We start from the raw sequence: 21319 nt of genomic DNA, 5'->3' as shown, positions 1-21319 counted from the left end.
CCGTGCTGGGTAGAGCAGGTTTCTGGCCGTTCCCTCCAGCTCTGGCCTGGGGCTGTAGCTCGCTTCACAGAAAACCTGGATTGTTCACATACTGCAGTGATCAGCGGTTCTGTGACTGACAGTGCTGACGCCAACACACTGTAAAAACTGCCCTGTCACCAAGAGCAGCCACTACGGCAGGAGCCCCATAACCCTTGCATACAGCAGGGACAATGTCACCACAGATGTTTTTCGCAACATGGATTAATAATTTAAACAAGCAAAATTGTTTAACTTTACCCTCAACACTGTGAAGGACGTTGGCACCGAGATCTGGAGCACTTCAGGTACCCAGCGTCAGCATCAAGCACTGCCAAAGCTTAGTTGGATACAGAGTAAAGCTCTCTCTGTACAGTCCCATCAAACACTCCCAGGGCACGTACAGCATGGGTTAGAGACAGAGTAAAGCTCCCTCTACACTGTCCCATCAAACACTCCCAGGGCAGGCACAGCATGGGTTAGAGACAGAGTAAAGCTCCCTCTACACTGTCCCATCAAACACTCCCAGGGCAGGTACGGTACGGGTTAGAGACAGAGTAAAGCTCCCTCTACACTGTCCCATCAAACACTCCCAGGGCACGTACAGCATGGGTTAGAGACAGAGTAAAGCTCCCTCTACATTTACCGAACTATGTGCCTTGATGACTGAACCTCAAAAGAGCGCCCCCTATTGTACCAGTCTGACATTAAGCCGTCCTGTAGTCTCTGAGTGACAATGCAGTAATAAAGCCAGCTGTGTGTTGTGGGCCCTGCCCAAAAGGATGTGGGCTGAGGGAACCAAGAGTCACTTCCCTTGAACTCAGAAGATATTGGGGACTTTCATCCTTATCATTCTGGACTGGATTTAAATCCAGGGATAACTGCAGCACACAGTGTACTTCTTTCACCCTCCCTGCAATGTAAATTATCACTGTGTTTGTCCCAGTCCAAATGAATTGCATTTACATCACTGGAACCGACTGGGCAACTAGCTGACTATTAGGTGCGACCAGTCAGGATGTCCTTCGGCCTTCCCCCTATCTAGGAGTTAGCTGTAGTTCATTGGGAACCACTCTTGCCTCTGAGTCAGAAGATTGTGTGTTCAAGCCCCTCTCCAGAGGCTTGAGCACATAATCTCAGCTGACTCTTCAAGGCAGTACTGAGGGAGTGCTGCACTGTCGGCGGAGCCGTCTCTCGGATGAGATGTTAAACTGAGGCCCCATCTGCAATAGCTGGTGGACGTAAAAGATCCCACAACACTATTTCGAAGTAGAGCAGAGGAGTTCTCCCCGGTCTCCTGGCCATTATTTATCCCTGGACAAACATCACTAAAAACAGTTTATCTGGTCATTATCACATTGGGAGCTTGCTGTGTGCAAATGGCTGCTGTGTCGCCTACATTAGAGCAGTGACGACCACTTCAAAAGTACTGCATTGTCTGTGAAGCACTTTGGGACACCCTGAGGCCGTGAAAGGTGCCATATAAAATACAAGTACTTTCTTTACTTAGAATTACATAGAATGTACAGCACAGAAACAGGCCATTCGGCCGAACTGGTCTATGCTGCGTTTATGGTCCACACGAGCCTCCTCCCACCCCTCTTCATCGAACCCTATCAACATATTTGTTTCTCCCTCATGTGCATATGTGGCTTCCCATTTTGAGGATGTAACTGGTAAAATAGATAAGGGAGAACCAGTGGATGTGGTGTATTTGGACTTTCAAAAGGCTTTCAATAAGGTCCCCCATAAGAGATTAGCGTGTAAAGTTAAGGCACATGGGATTGGGGGCAAGGTATTGACTTGGATAGAGAACTGGTTGGCAGACAGAAAGCAACGAGTTGGAATAAACTGTTCTTTTTCCGAGTGGCAGGCAGTGACTAGTGGGGTACCGCAGGGATCGGTCCTTGGACCCCAGCTATTCACAATATATATTAATGATCTGGACGAGGGAACTAGATGTAATATCTCCAAGTTTGCAGACGACACAAAGCTGGGTGGGTGTGTGTGCTGTGAGGAGGATGCCGAAAAACTCCAGTATGATTTGGACAGGCTGGGTGATTGGGCAGAAGCATGGCAGATGCAATATAATGTGGATAAAAGCGAGGTTATCCACTTTGGTGTCAAAAACAAGAAGGCAGATTATTATCTGAATGGCAATAGATTGGGAGAAGCGGAAGTGCAACAAGACCTGGGTGTCCTTGTGCACCAGTCGCTGAAGGTAAGCATGCAGGTGCAGCAGGCAGTTAAGAAGGCAAATGGTATGTTGGCCTTCGTAGCGAGAGGGTTTGAGTACAGGAACAAGGATGTCTTGCTGCAGTTGTACAGGGCCTTGGTGAGACCACACCTTGAGTATTGTGTGCAGTTTTGGTCGCCTTATCTGAGGAAGGATGTTCTTGCCATGGAAGGAGTGCATCGAAGATTCACCCGGCTGATACCTGGGATGGCAGGAATGACGTATGAGGAGAGATTGTGTCGATTGGGCTTGTACTCGCTGGAGTTTAGAAGAATGAGAGGGGATCTTATCGAAACTTATAAAATTCTAACCGGACTGGACAGACTAGATGCAGGAAGGATGTTCCCGATGGTCGGGGCGTCCAGAACCAGGGGTCACAGTCTAAGGATAAGGGGTAAGACATTTAGGACAGAAATGAGGAGGAATTTCTTCACCCAGAGAGTGGTCAACCTGTGGAATTCTCTAACACAGAAGGCAGTAGAGGCCAATTCATTAAATATATTCAAGTAGGAGTTGGATATATTTCTTAAGGCTAAAGGGATGAAGGGATATGGGGTGAAAGCAGGGACAGGATGCTGAATTTGGATGATCAGCCATGATCGCATTGAATGGCGGAGCAGGCTCGAGGGGCTGAATGGCCTACTCCTGCTCCTATCTTCTATGTTTCTATGGTTCCCCTTAAATGTATCTATGTTTCTATGGTATTTGCCCCGACTACACCTTGTAGTAGAGAGTTCCACATTCTTGCCACTCTTTGGGTAAAGACGTTGTTCCTGAATTCCCTATTGGATTTATTAGTGATTATCTGAATATTTATGACCTCTGGTCTTCTACTCTATCATAACCTTTCATAATCTGCATGCCCTCTATCAGGTCACCCCTCAGCCGTCTCTAGGAAAGTCCCAGCCTGTTCAGGCTTTCCTGATATCTACATCCTCTCAGTTCTGCTATCATCCTTGTGAATCTTTTTTGCACCTTCTCCACTGCCTCTACATCCTTTTTATAATTATGGAGACCAGAACTGTTCACAGAACTCCAAGTGTGATCTAACCAAGGTTTGATAGAAGTTTAACAAGAGGCTTTTCAATTCTATCCCTCTCGAAATGTACCCCAGTGCTTGGTTTACCTTGCAGGGAGATTCCTGCTGGATGTAACTCACTGGGGAACCAAACCTGTGTCCTTTCTGTGTTGCTGGGTGTTAGACCTTCACCACCGGGCAAAGTACAGCTTCTGTAAGACAGCCTTTGCTTTTTGTATGTTGTGCTTTTAGATGATTGTTTTTCTCTCTCTCTTGTGCCCAGTGTTGGATTTTCCAAAACGTTCTCCTTGGAACTACGCAATGACGAAGGAGCAGCTTCTGGTGCAGGAGGAGAAGGCGTTCCGCGAATACCTGGATAAGATTTACAGCACATTTGATCCTGTGAAACTCAGTTACTTCGAGCACAACTTGGAGGTGAGGAGAGTGGCCGTCGCAGATAACAGTCACCGAGATGATACTAGGAGTAGGAAGCTATAGATAGGTGGAACACTTGAGATAAGAAAGAACTTGCATTTATACAGCACCTTTCATGATCTCAGGATATCACAAAGCACTTTACAGCCAATGGAGTACTTTTTGAAGCATAGTCACTGTTGTAATGTAGGAAACACGGCAGCCAATCTGCGCACAGCAAGCTCCCACAAACAGCATTGGGATAATGACCAGATAATCTGTTTCTTATTGATGTTGGTTGAGGGATTAACATGGGTCAGGACACCGGGGAGAACTTCCCCCCGCTCTTCTTCGGAATCATGCCATAGGATTATGTCCTCCTGAGAGGGTAGATGGGGCTTCGGTTGAACGTCTCCACTGCAAGACAAAAGATACTGGGGCTAGTTCTACTGGAGCAGGGGTGATTTGGGGTGGTTTATGAAATTATGCAGAGGCTTGATCGAGTGAAGAGAGAAAGACTGTTTCCTCTGGTTAGGGAGTCAGTGACGAGGGATGAATAATTTGAAATTGTCACGAAGAGAGCGAGGAGAGGGATTGGGAGGAATAAGAGTGTAGGTCGAAAGAGGTTACCCTGCCATACCTAGGGTATATTGTGGAATTCTGGAACCCTTGCAATAGGAAGGACGTAGCTGAGCTGGAAAAGATGCACAGGAGAGCTAGTATCTGGTGGGAGGGTTGGTTGGCTGCTGCCTGGTGGAATGGGTCAGGTGGTGGCTGTGTACTCGTGCATTTGTTTTTCTCTATGTACCATTGTAGTTGGACCGTGTCTTGAAATGTTTCGACCTGTCTCCATGCCAGAAAATGCACTCTGTCCCTGACAGTCATCTATTCCTTGCATCATTATGGCAGTTTTTCTATTCATTCTTCCCCTGTCTCTGTCCTGTAGACCTGGCGACAACTATGGAGAGTCTTGGAGATGTCCGACATTGTATTGCTGATCACGGACATCAGGCACCCGGTATGTACTGGGAACGGACCTTTGGGTAAGGCCTTCAGTCTGAAAGAAGGTTCGGACTGAACAAGTGTTGTGAATCTTTGCACCAAGGATGTGGTAATTGATACTGCAATGTGTAAACTCGCCGTTTACTGAATGGCTGCTGGTCTTCGTGGCATCGCATTAGTTGCTCCTGGGTGATGTTACTGTCAGATAAAGTGCCTGTCTCTTCATTCCTGCCGCCATTGCCATCATGTCCTCCTTGCCTCTGGTTAATCTCCCTTCAACTCGAAAAGCAGGACTTTTTCGGGTTGGCAGGCTGGAACTAGTGGGGTACTGCAAGGATCAGTATTTGGGCCTCAGCTATTTACAATCTATATTAATTACTTGGATGAAGTGACTGAGTGTAACGTATCCAAGTTTGCTGATGGTACAATGTTAGGTGGGAAAGTAAGCTGTGAGGAGGACACAAAGAGGCTGCAGAGAGATATAGACAGGTTGACTGAGTGGGCAAGAACATGGCAAATGGAACAAAACGTGGGGAAGTGTGAAGTTATCTGCTTTGGTAAGTAAAACAAAAAAGCAGAATATTTTTTGACTGGTGAGAGACTGGGAAATGTTTGCATTCAGATGGACCTTGGGTGTCCTTGTACATGAATCACAGAAAGTTAACATGCAGGTACAGCAAGCAATTGGGAAAGTAAATAGTATGTTAGCTTTTGTTACAAAGGGATTTAGAGTATAAGAGTAAAGAATTCTTACTACAATTATACAGGGCATTGGTGAGGCCACACCTGGAGTACTGTGTACAGTTCTGGTCTCCTTACCTAAGGAAAGACATACCTGCCTTAGAGGGAGTGCAACAAAGGTTCACCAGACTGGTTCCCGGGAGGAGGGGATTGCCCTATGAGGAGAGATTGAGTAGACTAGGCCTATAATCCCTAGAGTTTAGAAGAATGAGAGGTGATCTTATTGAAACATAAATTCTTAAGAGGCTTGACAGGGTTAATGCTGAGAAGATGTTTCCCCTGGCTGGGGAATCTAGAACACGGGGTCACAGTCTGAGAATAAGGGGGCAGCCATTTAGGACTGAGATGAGGAGAAATTTCTTCACTCAAGAGGTTGTGAATCTTTGGAGTTCTCTACCCAAGAGAGCTGTGGATGCTCAGTCGTTGAGTATATTCAAGACAGAGGTGGATAAATGTTTGGGACCTAAGGGATTTGGGGATAGTGCGGGAAGGTGGAGTTGAGGTAGTAGATCAGCCATGATCCTGTTGAATGGCGGAGCAGGCTCGAAGGGCCACATGGTTTACTCCAGCTCCTATTTCTTATGTTCAACGAGACTGCGCAATAACATCTGCTTCTTGTTCATTGTACTCACTAATGAGAAATCGTGCCTTTCAGTTATGGCCTTCCTCTCTTATCTCTTCCTCGTACATCCATAACTAGCTCTTATTCATACAGTTGCCTACTTCCACCTCAGTGACATCGCCCGTCTCCGCCGCCGCCTCAGCTCAGCTGCTGCTGCCACCCCTATCCAGGCCTTTGTTACCTCGAGACTCGACTATTCCAAGGCTCTCCTGGCTGACCTCTCACCTTGCACCCTCCGTAAACCTGAGCTCCTCCAAAACTCTGCTCCCCGTATTCTAACTCGCACCAAGTCCCGTTCACCCATCACCCCCTGTGCTCGCTGACCTACAGTAGCTCCTGGGCCGGCAACGCCTCGATTTTAAAATTCTCATCCTTGTGTTCAAATCCCTCCATGGCCTCGCCCTTCCCCATCTCTGTAACCTCCTCCAGCCCTACAGCCTTCCGGGATCACTGCACTCCTCCAATTCTGGCCTCTAAGGCATCCGCGATTTCCATCGTCCCACCATTGGTGGCCGTGCCTTCAGCTGCCTGGGCCCTAAGCTCTGGAATTCCCTCCCTAAACCTCGCCGCCTCCCTACCTCTATCCTCCTTTATGACACACCTTAAAACCTGCCTCTTTGACAAAGCTTTTGGTCACCTGTCCTAATGTCTCCTGATGTGATTCGGTGTCAAATTTTGTTTGATAACACTTCTATGAAGCGCCTTGGGATGTTTTACTATGTTCAAGGTGCTATATAAATGCAAGTTGCTGTTGTTTCCTCCCTTCCGTGTTCTTGACTGATTCACTATATACCTACTATTTTTCTTCACTCTTGTCATGGACGGTCAATGAGGCAATGTCTCCTACACTCCAGGCCCAACCTTGTACTTTGCAGCTACCGCAGAATCAGTTTTGTATGTGTGTGTATGTGTATATATATATATATATAGATGAGTATATGTAGCTATATACACACACATATATACATACACACAATTATATTTTATAATACACAGACATATTAAAAGCTTACTCTGGCTGTTCTACCTGGTACACCTACACTGACTGATTTCTTTCTTGAGCCAGTTCCTTCCTCTCTCCGCAGGTGATTCACTTTTCCCCGGCACTTTACGACTACGTAACGCGGGAGATGAAGAGGAGCATTATCCTGGTGCTGAATAAGATCGACCTCGCTCCGCCCTCCCTAGTGGCGGCCTGGAAACATTATTTCCAGCAGAAGTTCCCTCAGCTCCACGTGCTCTGCTTCACGTCGTACCCACGGGAGAAACCGGGCGAGACGGACCCGAGTGCCGGTAAGTAGCGAGAGGGCCTGCGTGAGAGGGTTAATTCCCCCCCCACCCCACCTTCGTGACAGATGCAGTGACTGACATCCAGTTTTAATATCTTCAAAAAATTTGTGCTGGTGTAAACGTGGGGCTCTTCAGTTATTCCAGCTCGACCAGTGGGACTGTGCGTTTCCTTCACTTGTCTGTTGTGGGCTTTTAGTTTTTCAGAAGCGGAGGCGACGGAGGCGACTCAGGACAACGGCCGTGGGGCCCAAACAACTCCTGAAATCCTGCGAGACCATCACGCAAGGAAAAGGTAAGGCTGGGAATCTGGGCAGGCACAAGGGACGGTAACACTCTGGACCGATACAAGTCATTTCATAATCCTCATCCAATCTTACAGCACAGAAGGAGGCCATTTGGCCTGTCGTGTCTGTGCCGGCTCTTTGAAAGTTCTGTCCAGTTTAGTCCCACAACACAGCTTTTCCCCCACAACCCTGCAAATGAGTCCTCTTCAGGTACATGTCCAATTGCCTTTGAAAGTTACTGTGGAATCTGATTCCACCACACTTTCAGGTAGTGCGATCCAGACCTGAACAACCCTCTGTGTGAAGAAATGTCTCCTCATTTCCCCGCTAGTTCTTTTGCCAATTATTTTAAATCTGTGACCTCCAGTTACTGATCCACTTGCCGGAGGAAATAGTTTCTCCCGACTTGTTCTAACAAAATCCCGTTAAATTTCGAATGCCTCCAGAACCATCTCTGCTCTAAGGAGAGCGATCCCAGCTTTAGCTGGAAGTGCAAGTTAGAAAAGTAGTCCGCAAAACTAGTAGGGAGCAGAAACAAAGGCCAACAGTAAAGAGGGTCAAAGTGCAGAAAAATATTACAGGCAAAGTTGAAGGCACTTTAATCTAAATGCACGTAGCATTTGCAACAAGGTGGATGAATTAATGGCACTAATGGAAGTGAATGGGTATGATGTAATTGCCATTACAAAGACATGGTTGCAGGGTAACCAAAGCTGGGAACTGAATGTTCCAGGGTACTCAACATTTAGGAAGGACAGACATAAAGGAAAAGGATAGCAAAATACTGCAGATGCTGGAAATCCGAAATAACAACAGAAAATGCTGGAAAAACTCAGCAGGCCAGGCAACATCCGTGGAGAGAAATTAGAGTTGACGTTTCGGGTCTAACCCTTTTTCAAAACTGGAAAGGAAATGAAATAGGTCAAAGGCGGGGCTGGGAGAGAACAAAAGAAGTAAAGAGACATTAAGAGGTATTCAAAACCAGATGAGATGGTAATAGGACTAGTGGAGACAAAAGACAGCTCAGATTAGGTGTGAAGTGTACTGGCAGAAAGAGAGACAGCTGCCATGTGGGAGAGAAAAAAACCGCTCCATTCCCACTCGGACCTCACCGTCCTTGGCCTCTTGCATTGTTCCACGGAAGTTCAACGTAAACTCGAGGAACAGCACCTCATCTTCAGATTAGGCACTTTGCAGCCTTCCGGACTCAATATCGAGTTCAACAATTTCAGATCATAACCTCGGCCCCTATTACATTTTTACACTTATATTTTTTTCCACCCCTTTGTTTTGGGTTTTCTCTCTCCCACATGGCAGCTGTCTCTCATTCTGCCAGTACACTTCACACCTAATCTGAGCCGTCTTTTGTCTCCACTTGTCCTATTACCATCTCGTCTGGTTTTGAATACCTCTTAATGTCTCTTTACTTCTTTTGTTCTATCGCAGCCCTGCCTTCGATCTATTTCATTTCCTTTCCAGTTTTGAAAAAGGGTTAGACCCGAAACGTCGACTCTAATTTCTCTCCACGGATGTTGCTTGGCCTGCTGAGTTTTTCCAGCATTTTCTGTTGTTATAAAGGAAAAGGAAGTGGCGTAGCGCTGTTAATAAGGGATGAGATCGGTACAGTAGAGATAAAAGATCTTGGCTTGGCAGATTGTGATGTAGAACTGGAATCAGTTTGGGTGGAGCTAAGAGAGCAACGAGCGGAAAACATTGGTGGAAGTTGGGTATAGGCCACCAAATAGTGGTAATGTAGGGCACAGTATCAAGAGATTAGAAGTGCATGTAACAAGGGCAATACGGTAATCATGGGGGACTACATATTGACTGGGCAAATCAAATTTGGTGTGGAGGACGAATTCTTGGAATGCATGCGAGATGGTTTCCTGGATTAGTATGTGGAGGAACCAACTCGGGAACAGGCTATTCTGGATCTGGTACTGTGGAATGAGAAAGGGCTAATCAATAATCTTGTGGTAAAGGGGCCTTTAGGGACAAGTGACCATAATATGATTGAATTTTATATTAAGTTTGAGAGTGATGTAGTCCAATCTGAAACTGAGGTCTTCAATCTAAACAGAGGAAACTACAAGGGTATGAGGGACAAGTTGGCCATGGTAAATTGGGAGACTACACTAAAAGCTATCAAGGTGGATATACAATGGCTAACATTCAAGGAAATAATGCATAATTTGCAACAAACATATATTCCTCTAGGGCATAAAAATCCAGAAGGAAAAATGATCCAACCATGGCTAACAAAAGAAATTAAAGCTAGTATTAAGTCAAAGGAGGAAGCTTATACAGTTGCCAGAAAAAGCAGTCAGCCTGAGGATTGGGAACTTTTTAGAAATTAGCAAAGGGGGACCAAAACATTGATAAAGAAATGGAATATGAGCACAAACTAGTGAAAAATATAAAAACGGATTGTAAAAGCTTCTATAGGTATGTGAAAAGGAAAAGACTGACCGAGGTAAATGTAGGTCCTTTACAGTCAGAGACGGGAGAATTTATAATGGGGAATGAGGAAATGGCAGAGAAATTAAATAAATACTTTGTTTCTGTCTTCACGGAGGAAGACACAAAAAACCTCCCAGAAATACAAGAAAACCAAGGGTGTGGCGAGAATGAGGAACTTAAAGAAATTATTATTAGTAAAAAAAACAGTACTAGCAAAATTAATGGGACTAAAAGTCGATAAATCTCAAGGACCAGATGACCTACATCCTAGGATTTTGAAAGAGGTGGCCATTGGAATAGTGGACGCATTGGTTGTCATCTTCCAAAATTCTATAGATTCTGGAACGGTTCCTGCAGATTGGAGGATAGCAAATGTAACCCCGCTATTTAAGAAAGGAGGGAGAGAGAAAACGGGGAACTACAGACCTGTTAGCCTCACATCAGTAGTTGGGAAAATGCTGGAATCTATTATAAAGGATGCAATAACTGGGCACTTAGAAACTAATAGTAAGATTGGGCAGAGTCAACATTGATATATGAAAGGGAAATCCTGTTTGACAAACCTACTTGAGTTCTTTGAGGATGTAACTAGTGGAGTAGACAAAGTGGAACCGGTAGATGTTGTGTATTTGGATTTTCAGAAGGCCTTCAATAAGGTCCCACACAAGAGGTTGGTGAACAAAATTAGGGCACATGGAATTGGGGGTAATACACTAGCATGGATTGAGAATTGGTTAACAGACAGTAAACAAAAAGTAGGGATAAACGGGTCTGTTTCAGGATGGCAGGTTGTTACTAATGGAGTACCACAAGGATCGGTGCTTGGGCCCCAGCTATTCACAATCTATATAAATGATTTGGATGAGGGGACTAAATGTAACATTTCCAAATTTGCTGATGACACAAAGCTAGGTGGCAGTGTCCGTTACGAAGAGGATGTGAAGAGGCTTCAAGGAGTTCTCCACAGGCTCAGTGAGTGGGCGAGAACATGGCACATGGAATATAATGTGAATAAATGTGAAGTTATCCACTTTGGTAGAAAAAACAGAAAGGCAGAGTATTTCCTAAATGGTGAAAGATTGGGGAATGCAGGTGCTCGAACCTGGGTCTCCTTGTACATGAGTCACTGAAAGTGAATGTGCAGGTGCAGCAAGCCATTAGAAAGGCAAATGGTATGCTGGCCTTCATTACAGGAGGATTTGAGTACCGGAGTAAATACATCTTGCTCCAATTATATAGGGCCTTGGTGAGACCACACCTGGAGTGCTGTGTACAATTTTGGTCTCCTTACCTAAGGAAGGATATACTTGCCATAGAGGGAGTGCAACGAAGGTTCACTAGATTGATTCCTGGGATGGCAGGACTGTCGTATGAAAAGAGATTGAGTAAACTAGGCCTATATTCTCTTGAATTCAGAAGAATGAGAGGGGATCTCATTGAAGCATACAAAATTATTACAGGCTTGACGGGGTGGATGCTGGGAGAATGATTCCCTTGGCTGGGGAGTCTAGAACCAGGAGCCACAGCTTCAGGATAAAGGGTAGGCCATTCAGGACTGAGATGAGCAGAAATTTCTTCACACACAGGGTGGTGAATCTTTGGAATTCTCTACCCCAGAGGGCTGTGGAGGCTCAGTCATTGGGTATATTCAAAACAGAACTCGATAGATTTCTGACTAGTAAGGGCATCAAGGGATATGGCGATAGGGCCGGTGAATGGTGTTGAGGCAAAAGATCAGCCATGATCTCATTGAATGGCGGAGCAGGCTCGAATGGCCTACTCCTGCTCCTATTTCTTATGTTCTCCAGTCTCTCCACATAACTGAAGTCCTTCATCCCTGGTAAGCCTCCTCTGTATCCTCTCCAGGGCCTTGACATCCTTCCTAAAGTGTGGTGCCCAGAATTGTACACCATGATGTGCTGTCATCTTATAAACTCCGTCTGTTTCCCACTACCTCCGCAGTTCAAATCACGCCAAAGCCGCTGACTCCTTGCTGGGGTACTGAGCACAGGTGCCTGGCGCCCTCCCGTACCTTATCCAATACACTGTGAGCCGAGACTCGGAGAATGCTACTCGACAGTGGGAGCATGTTTTTTTATTATTTATTCCCGGGATGTGGGTGTCGCTGGCAAGGCCAGCATTATTGCCCATCCCTAATTGCCCTTGAGAAGGTGAGGGTGAGCTGTCTCCTTGAACCGCTGCAGTCCGTGTGGTGAAGGTACTCCCACAGTGCTGTTAGGGAGTGAATTCCAGGATTTTGACACCAGTGACGATGAAGGAACGAGTCTGTGTGACTCAACCATCTGAAGCAGTCACTGTGCCCTGGTCTTTGGAACTCTCTTCCATAACCACTTGCTCCCTCTGTGTGGCCGGGTCAACGAGGGAAGAACAGTAATGAGGCCTTTCCAATTCCGGCACAGCCTGAGAATGATTTTTTTTTTAAAACTCCTTTTACAGTCTATGGCCTAGAAATTCTGTGCGCCAGCCTCGCCAGGGTGCTAAAAGTAGCGCCCCGGAAGTAGTCGCGGCCACCCGCCGGAAATGGACTGCGCGCCCCAGAGGGAAGCACGGTGCTACTGGAGGCGCCCCACATCCCTCTTGGGGCACTGCAACTCAATATCGCAGCGCAACGTGCCGCAGCGCCACACGGCGCACTGCGGTACTGCAGGCCTTCCCCTTAAAGGGGAGGGGCCTGCTGCAGCGCGATCAGAGATCGCGAGTGCCGGCAAAAGAACCCGGCACAGAGGAGAAGTGCTGGGCTCTTGGAACACAGCCGGCACTCCGTGGGGGGGGGGCGGCACTCAGGAGGCCGGGGACGGCGGCGTGGAGAGGTGCTGGCAGGCAGCCAGCAAAAAAAATGGCTGCCCCGCACCTCAGCGCCTCTACCGCCGCAGTTAGGCCCCCCTGAACCGGTCGCAAATAGCGACCGGCGTTAAAGCGGGGGACGCTACTAAATTTCGCGATCAGGGCGGTAACGGGGCGCTGCGCACACCGATGACGTCATCGGTAGCGGCGCAGCGCTAATGGCTAGCGCCGCCATTAGCGTACCGCTAAATTTAGCGGGAGGTGTGGCCAATGGCGTCCAACCCACTAAGTGCCCTCTTAGGGCGCTAACAGGTGGCGCAGCCCACTGAATTTCTAGGCCTTTGTCTTTGATCGCAAATATTTTTTTCTATTCTTCCTACCAAAGTGAATAACCTAATTTCCCTACATTATAATCCATCTGCCACCTTACTGCCCACTCAGTTAGTCGATCTCTATCCCTTTGCAGACTCTGTGTTCTCCTCACAGCTCACTGTCCCACCTAGCTTTGTATTATCAGCAAACTTGGATACATTACACTTGGTCCCTTCATCTAGGTCATTAATATAGATTGTAAATAACTGAGGCCCCAACACTGATCCTTGCAGGACCCTACTGGTTACAGCCTGCCAACCTGAAAAAGATCCGTTTATCCCTACTCACTGTTTTCTGTCCATTAATCAATCCTCTATCCATGCTGCTATATTACCCCCAACCCCATGAGCCCTAATCTTGTGTAATAACCTTTTATGTGGCACCTTATCGAATGCCTTTTGGAAATCCAAATATACTACATCCACTGGTTCCCCTTTATCTACCCTGCTAGTTACATCCTCAAAAAACTCTAATAAATTTGTCAAACACGATTTCCCTTTCATAAAACAGGAAACTCTTGATTTACCGGCAGCTAAATAACCGGAAATCTCTGTTAACAGGCAAAATTCAGGAGTAGGTTCAGGTAAGTTTTACTTCATATTAGTGGCCGTTCCTGAATCTGTGGCCGTGTAACCGGGGTTCCTGCACCTGTTGCTATGCAACAGGGACACCTGGATCTTGTGGCCGGGGTTCCTGCACCTGTTGCTATGCAACAGGGACTCCTGGATCTGTGGCCGTGTACGGGGCTCTCGTACCTTTTAGTATACCTCTCTGTAATCCGGACTTTTTGATAAACCGGCACCACGCCGGTCCCATCGGTGCCGGATAAAAAAAGAGTTTCCTGAACCATGTTGACTCTGCCTAATCATGTTATGATTTTCTAAGTGCCCTGATACCACTTCCTTAACAATGGATTCCTGCATTTTCCCAATGACTGATGTCAAGGTAACTGGCCTGTAGTTTACTTTTTTTTCTCTCCCTCCTTTCTTGAATAGCGGTGTTACATTTGCGACCTTCCAATCCACTGGGACCATTCTGGAATCTAGGGAATTTTGGAATGTCAAAACCAATGCATCCACTATCTCTTCAGCCACCTCCTTTAGAACCCTAGGATGTAGGTCGCCAGGTCCAGGGGATTTGTTGGCTTTTAGTCCCATTAGTTTCTCTAGTACTTTTTCTCTACTTGTATTATGTTAAGTTCCTCACCCTCATTAGACCCTTGGTTCCCACCAGTTTTGGTATGCTTTTTGTGTCTGAAGACAGTTACAAAATATTTGTTTAATGTTTCAGCCATTTCCTTATTCCCTATAATAATTTCTCCTGTCTCGGCCTCTAAGGGACCAACGTTTACTTTTGCTACTCTCTTCCTTTTTACATACTTGTGGAAGCTCTTACATTCTGCTTCTATATTTCTTGCTAGTTTTCTCTCATTCTATTTTTTCCCTTTTTATCAATTTTTTGGTCAACCTTTGCTGGTTTCTGAAACTCTCCCAATCCTCAGGCTTAGTATTATTCTTTGCAACATTATAAGCTTCTTCTTTCAACCTAATGCTGTCCTTAACTTCTTTAGTTAGTCACGGTTGGATCACTTTTCCCGTGGAGTTTCTTTTTCTGAATGGAATGTATTTTTGAGAATTATGAAATATTTCTTTTAAATGCTAGCCACTGCTTATCTACCGCCATACCTTGAAATCTATTTTTCCAATCTACCTTAGCCAACTCGCCCCTCATACCTGTGTAATTGCCTTTTTTTAAGTTTAAGACTCTAGCTTCGGACTTAGACAAGTCACTCTCAAAATTAAGGTGAAATTCTATCATATTGTGATCACTCTGCCCCAGAGGATCCTTTACTATGAGACCGCTAATTAACCGTGTCTCATTACACAGTACAAGATCTAAAATAACCTGTTCCCTGGTTGGTTCCATGACATATTGTTCTAGGAAACTGTCCCGAATGCATTCCATGAACTTGTCCTCCAGACTACCTTTGCCAATTTGATTTGTCCAGTCTGTATGAAGATTAAAGTCCCCCAAGATTATTGCATTAACTTTGTTGCATGCTCCTACTATTTCTTGATTAATATTTTGTCCAACCGTACGGCTACTGTAAGGGGGCCTATATACTACTACCAGTGTTTTCTGCCCCTTGTTATTCCTTATCTCCACCAATACTGATTCTACTTCCTGATCTTCTGAGCTGAGATCCTTTCTCGCTACTGTCCTTATGTCATCCTTTATTATCAGAGCTACTCTCCCTCCTTTTCCATTCTGCCTGTCTTTTCGAAACGTCAAGTACCCTGGAACATTTAGTTCCCAACCATGGCCACCTTGCAACCATGTATCTGTAATGGCTATTAGATCAAACCCATTTGTCTCTATTTGTGCCACTAATTAATCTATCTTGTTACGAATGCTTCGTGCATTCAGATAAAGTGCCTTTAATTTAAATGTTTTACCATTATTCCCTGCTGCACTGCTACCGTTAAACTCTCTGACCCTTCCTGTCACACTCTGCTTATTTTTATCCAAATCGCTACACTGCTCTATTGCCCTGACCTTTCTCTTTAGATTTCTAAATGTACCTTCACCTGACCCCTACTTCTGCCCCCCCTTTTTTAGTTTAAAGCCCAATCTACAGCCCTAGTTATTTGATTCGCCAGGACGCTGGTCCCATCCCGGCTTAAGTGGAGCCTGTCTTGACTGAACAGCTCCCTCTTTCCCCAGTACTGGTGCCAGTGCCCCATGAATTGAAACCCCATTTTCCCACACCACTCTTTGAGCCACGCATTTAATGCTCTGATCTGCTTGACCCAATGCCAATTTGCACGTGGTTCAGGTAGTAATCCAGAGATTATTACCCTTGTTGTTCTGCTTATTAATTTAGATCCTAGCTCCTCAACCTCCCTCAGCAGAACCTCAGTGTTAGCTCTACATATGTCGTTGGTTCCTACATGGACCACAACAACTGGATCCTCCCCGTCCCACTCCAAGTTCTTCTCCAGCCACGAGGAGATACCCTTTACCCTGGCACCGGGCAGGCAACACAGCCTTCAGGACTCTCTTTCACGGCTGCAGAGAACAGTATCTATCCCTCTGACTATACTGTCCCCCTACTACTACCACATTCCTTCTCTCTTTCCCCTCTTTCCCCCCCCCCCCCCAAACTTGGATGGCCCCCTGTACCACAGTGCCGTGGTCAGTTTGCCCATCCTCCCTGCAGTCCTTTTCCTCATCCATACAGGTAGAAAGTACCTCGTACCTGTTGGACAAGGCCCAGGACTGAGACTCCTCCATCACTACATCCTGGGTCCCCATACCTTTCTGATTCGGAGTCACACAGAATCACAGAAACCCCACAGTGCAGATAGAGGCCATTCGGCCCATCGAGCCTGCACCGACACATATCCCACCCGATCCCCGTAACCCCTACACCAACACATATCCCACTCTATCCCCGTAACCCCACGTATTTAATCCCCCTAACACTAAGGGTTAATTTATCATAGCCAATCAACCTAACCCGCACATCTTTGGACTGTGGGAGGAAACCGGAGCACCCGGAGGAAACCCACGCAAACACGGGGAGAAACACCCTCCTGTCCCTGACCACTGACTAACTCTAAAGTACGACTTAACCTAAAGGGTGCGACTGCCTCCTGGGACAAAGTGTCCAGGTAACTCTCCCCCTCCCTGATGGATCGCAATGTCTGCAGCCCGGACTCCAGCTCAACAATTCTGAGCCGAAGTTCCTCGATTTGCAGACACTTGCTGCAGATGTGGTTGCTCGGGATCGTGATGGTCCCCACAGACCCCCACATGCTGCAGTTACGACACACCACCTGCCCTGCCATCTCTAACCTGGTTTTAATTAATTAATTAAAGATTATATTCAATCGATAGTTTAGGTTTATTCTTTGATTATTTTATTCAGTGTAAGTTATTAATTTAATAAGTACTAGCAAGATGCAGTTTCTCAGCTCTTAATTTAACCCCCTTCCCTAACTTAGAGAGCAAAAAAGAGCTGTAATACTCACCAACCAATCACCTGCTTTCTTGAATCGTGTAACTGCTTTTCTGCCTCTTGCTAGTGGACTTGACCAGTTGGAAGGAGAAGATGGAGCGGGACGCGGCAAACACTCACCACGAGGACCTGACCGACGAGGAGGACGAAGATGATGCTGTCCTGGTGGAGCATCAGACGGATTCTGCCATGGAAATGTGCGCACCGGTGGATGAACTTTACAAGGATGGCCTCCTCACCGTGGGTTGTGTGGGTGAGTTGGCACGACCGGCGCATTTGGCTTTTAACATGGTCGATGCAGTGGGTGGTAACTGCTGGAAACGAGCAGCTTCCTCCCTTCCCTTTAAAGACCCACATTTTCCTTCCTTGAAGACAGGGCCATTCGTGCAGTACACTTGACTACCACCAGATGGCAATACTGCAGATACTCTATCGCTCAACTTGTCTAAAGCTGGAAAATGTCAAACTGTTCCTGCTTTGTGGCATGTCTTCATCCTCTCCCCTCCTCTTTCCTCTCTTCCCCACTCCTTCTCTTTCCTCTCCTGCTCCTCTTTCCCCTGACCCTCCATTTTCTCTTTCCCCCACCCCTCCCTAATATCTCTCCAGGTTTTCCAGAGGCCAGTGGGAGTTCAGTGAGCGGATGCACGAGCATTTCAGGATCTGAAGTCAAAGATGTGGAAAATGTCCCAAACTGGAATTTGAGGAACAGTTTTTTTTCTCAATCCTTTTGAGTTCCAGCTGCCCCATAAGATGGAAAGAGCTTGGCTTCTTTCACCTCCTCAGGTCGTCCCAAAGCACTTCGCTGACAAGAAATGACTTTCCAAGTGTGGTGAATTTGTACAGGGCTCAAAGTCAGGGGGTAAAATGTCTCTTTCCTTGTCTCGCTCAGGGTTCCCGAATGTGGGCAAGTCGTCTCTCATCAACGGCCTGGTGGGGAAGAAGGTGGTGAGCGTGTCCAGGACCCCGGGTCACACCAAGTACTTCCAGACCTACTTCCTGACTCCCACCGTCAAGCTCTGCGACTGCCCGGGTCTGATCTTCCCGTCACTCGTGGACCGTCAGCAACAGGTCAGTTAATGGCGCTGTGTGTTTTGTGAAGGTCAAACACTGCAACAACAACCCGCATAGAGCAAACTCAGGAGAGCTATCAGAGAATCTGACACCGAGTCACATCAGGAGACATTAGGACAGGTGACTGGCCACAGAGGAATGTTTAAAGGAGCGTCTTAAAGGAGGAGAGAGTGAGGGAGAGGTTTAGGGAGGGAATTCCAGAGCTTAGGGCCCAGGCAGCTGAAAGCACAGCCACCAATGGTGGGGCAAAGGGAGTGGGGAATGCGCAAGAGGCCAGAATTGGAGGAGCACAGAGATCTCGGAGGGTTGTAGGGCTGGAGGAGGTTAGAGAGAGGGAGGGACAAGGCCACCGAGGGATTTGAACACAAACTCTGGGAAGTAGTTTCAGGAATAAACACTGTTTGGGGAAACACAGCTGAGCCCGTTGCCGTCCTCCCTTGACCTCCACACGCGTGTGTTTTTCCAATGGGGGTCACTAGATGGCGGTCGGGAGCAGCCAAGCCGGGCTCCTTTTTGGTCTCCCCTCCCTCCCCCCCCGGGGCACTGAGGCTAAATGTAGCTCCCCTAGCGGCACTCTGCCTGAGGTTAACTAACTCAGCACACTCTGAGGATTGAAGCTGGGATCATCTTGGTGTGTGTGGTGTGTGTACCACTTCAGGCTGTGCACTGACTTACTGAACCACTGGGGTAAAAGTGAAGAAAGACTTGCATTTCTATAGCGCCTGTCACAACCTCAAGGTGTCCCAAAGCGCTTCACAGCCAATGAAGTACATTTGATGAGCAGTCACTGTTGTAATGTAGGAAACACGGCAGCCAATTTACACACAGCAAGCTCCCACAAACAGCAATGAGGTAATGACCAGATAATCTGTTTTAGTGATGTGATTGAGGAATAAATATTGGCCGGGACACCGGGGATAACTCCCCTGCTCTTCTACAAAATAGTGCCATGGGATCATTTACATCCACCTGAGGTGGGAGACGGGAACTCATTTTAACGTCTCACCCAAAAGACGGCACCTCTGACAGTGCAGCTCTCCCTCAGTACTGCATTGAAGTGTCAGCCTAGATTTTGTGCTCAAGTCTTTGGAGTGGAACTTGAACCCACGACCTTTGGTCTCCGAGGCAAGAGTGCTACCCACTGAGCCCCGGCTGACCACTGAATGGGCCGACCATTCACCCTCCCCCTCATTGAGTCACTTGGCTGGTTTCTGAAGATTGCAGTTTTGCCTCCCTCTCCCTCTAGATTCTGGCTGGGATTTACCCCATAGCACAGATCCAGGAGCCTTATACCTCCGTCGGTTACCTGGCCACGAGGATTCCCGTGCAGAAGCTGCTGAAGCTCAAGCACCCTAACGTGGAGGACAGGTCTGGGGAGCAGGCCGAGCCGAAGTTCACGGCCTGGGACATCTGCGAAGGTAACTGGACGACAAGATTAGCAGTGGGGGATTGTGGGTTGGGGGAAAGAGAAGAGGCTGTTTACTAGTTATTTTAAAATAATCAATGAGGTGAAAAGCTTTTTTTGCTCTTGCGTCTTGTATTGATAACGAGCTCCAGGCTGGACCTGGGGTGAGAATTGATGCCTTTCTGACATAGCGTCCGTCATTTGTCTCCTTGCAGCCTGGGCAGAGAAGAGGGGCTACAAGACGGCTAAAGCTGCCCGGAATGACGTGTACCGGGCGGAATAGCATCCTTCGACTGACTGTGGACGGCGCCTGTGTCTGTGCATGCGACCCCCAGGCTACACCGTGCAGAAAGGTGAGGGCTCGCTCGACTTGTGCACCAAGTGTCAGTGGGAGCGGCTGTGGGGAGTCGAGCCAGAGTTGAGCCTGGGACATGAATCCCCACTAGAGAGCGCTGCAATCACTGGCAGGTAGAAAAAGGCAAACTTCTCGCCACCCAGATCGCGAGATCTCTGCGGGCAGCTTTGTTCGGGGCCAACTCAACTCATCGTGCCAGTGCTGTCTCTTTGAAAGAACAATCCAATTAGTCCCACTCCCCTGCTCTTTCGCCACAGTCCTGCAAAATCTTTCCTTTTCAAGTATTTATCCAATTCCCTTTTGAAAGGTGCTAATTATAAAGGGGTTTGATGGAGTAGTTGGGAGAAACAGCTGCCACTGACAGGAGGATCAGTGACCCTCCCAGAGGAGAGAGCGCACAATTCACGATAAATGATTGTTGTTGGGAGAGAAAGCGAAGAGGATGAATTAACTTCAGTTCTCTCTCTCTCTCTGTCCTTAGCGGACTGGCAGCAACACGTCGAGACGCTGGAGATCGCGGCTCTTCAGGAGGCGCACAGGCAGCAGAGCAAGCAAAGCTCCGACGACGAGGACGAGATCTCCAGCTCCGACCAGGAGGACGAGGAGAAAGACCAGGACGCTGATGAGGAGGAGGAGGAGGAGGAAGACGGGGATGGGGACGTGAGAGAGGAGCAGCCGGTGAGCAAAGGGCACAAGGGAGCCTTCCTCAGCAAGAACAAGTTCGCCCTGCTCCAAGAGGACGAGTGCTAACCTCCTGCTGGTCCGGACCGCGCGGTGCCGGGACTGTGGGACCGGGGACCTTTATAAAAACGATGCATATGCATCTTCCCACAGCAGCGTCACCCCTGCTGTGTATCACTTCATTCCGGAGTGCATTGAGGAGACCCATTCCAAACCTTACCGTGAATGTATTGCTCAATTTCAATAAAGCTTTATTTACTTTAGCCATTGCAGTGAGAGGCTCGCCATTTGCCATCTCTGGTTACCGGGCTCTGCAGACACAGGTAGGGAAGGGCCGGGTGTGAGTGAGTGACTTTATCATCAACCTTTGCTCTCTTTGAATTTACTGAGGAAAACGATTGCTATTTTTTGTTTAAATGCTTGTGATCTTATTGGGCCAGGCAGCGGGGAGGAGTTACTGAGCCCGATCATGTGAGGGAGCTGGATTAACATCAGTACAGATACAGTCAGTGACACGGAGCTGG

At 47.3% G+C, this 21319-nt stretch overlaps 1 protein-coding gene across 1 annotated transcript in view; it reads left to right on the top strand.

The window, feature by feature from the left end:
- The window catches only part of LOC147095903 (guanine nucleotide-binding protein-like 1), a 38118-nt gene extending 17060 nt beyond the window's left edge, over positions 1–21058 (top strand). Inside the window, 11 exon segments of the mRNA XM_085974903.1 lie at positions 3556–3707; positions 4633–4704; positions 7137–7344; positions 7538–7633; positions 17351–17536; positions 18173–18351; positions 19601–19772; positions 19975–20035; positions 20037–20065; positions 20068–20112; positions 20596–21058. Of these exon segments, the coding sequence (XP_085831029.1) occupies positions 3556–3707; positions 4633–4704; positions 7137–7344; positions 7538–7633; positions 17351–17536; positions 18173–18351; positions 19601–19772; positions 19975–20035; positions 20037–20065; positions 20068–20112; positions 20596–20864 (1469 nt within the window). The 3' untranslated portion in view covers positions 20865–21058.
- The last annotated feature ends 261 nt before the right edge of the window (positions 21059–21319 follow it).

This window comes from Somniosus microcephalus, unplaced genomic scaffold (genome assembly GCF_052327205.1).
Source record: "Somniosus microcephalus isolate GS21.2 unplaced genomic scaffold, FLI_Smic_1.0 unresolved_chr1, whole genome shotgun sequence".
Lineage (NCBI taxonomy): Eukaryota > Metazoa > Chordata > Chondrichthyes > Squaliformes > Somniosidae > Somniosus > Somniosus microcephalus.
The sequence above is the reverse complement of the archived record's forward strand: the minus strand, read 5'-3'. Positions and strand labels throughout refer to the sequence as shown.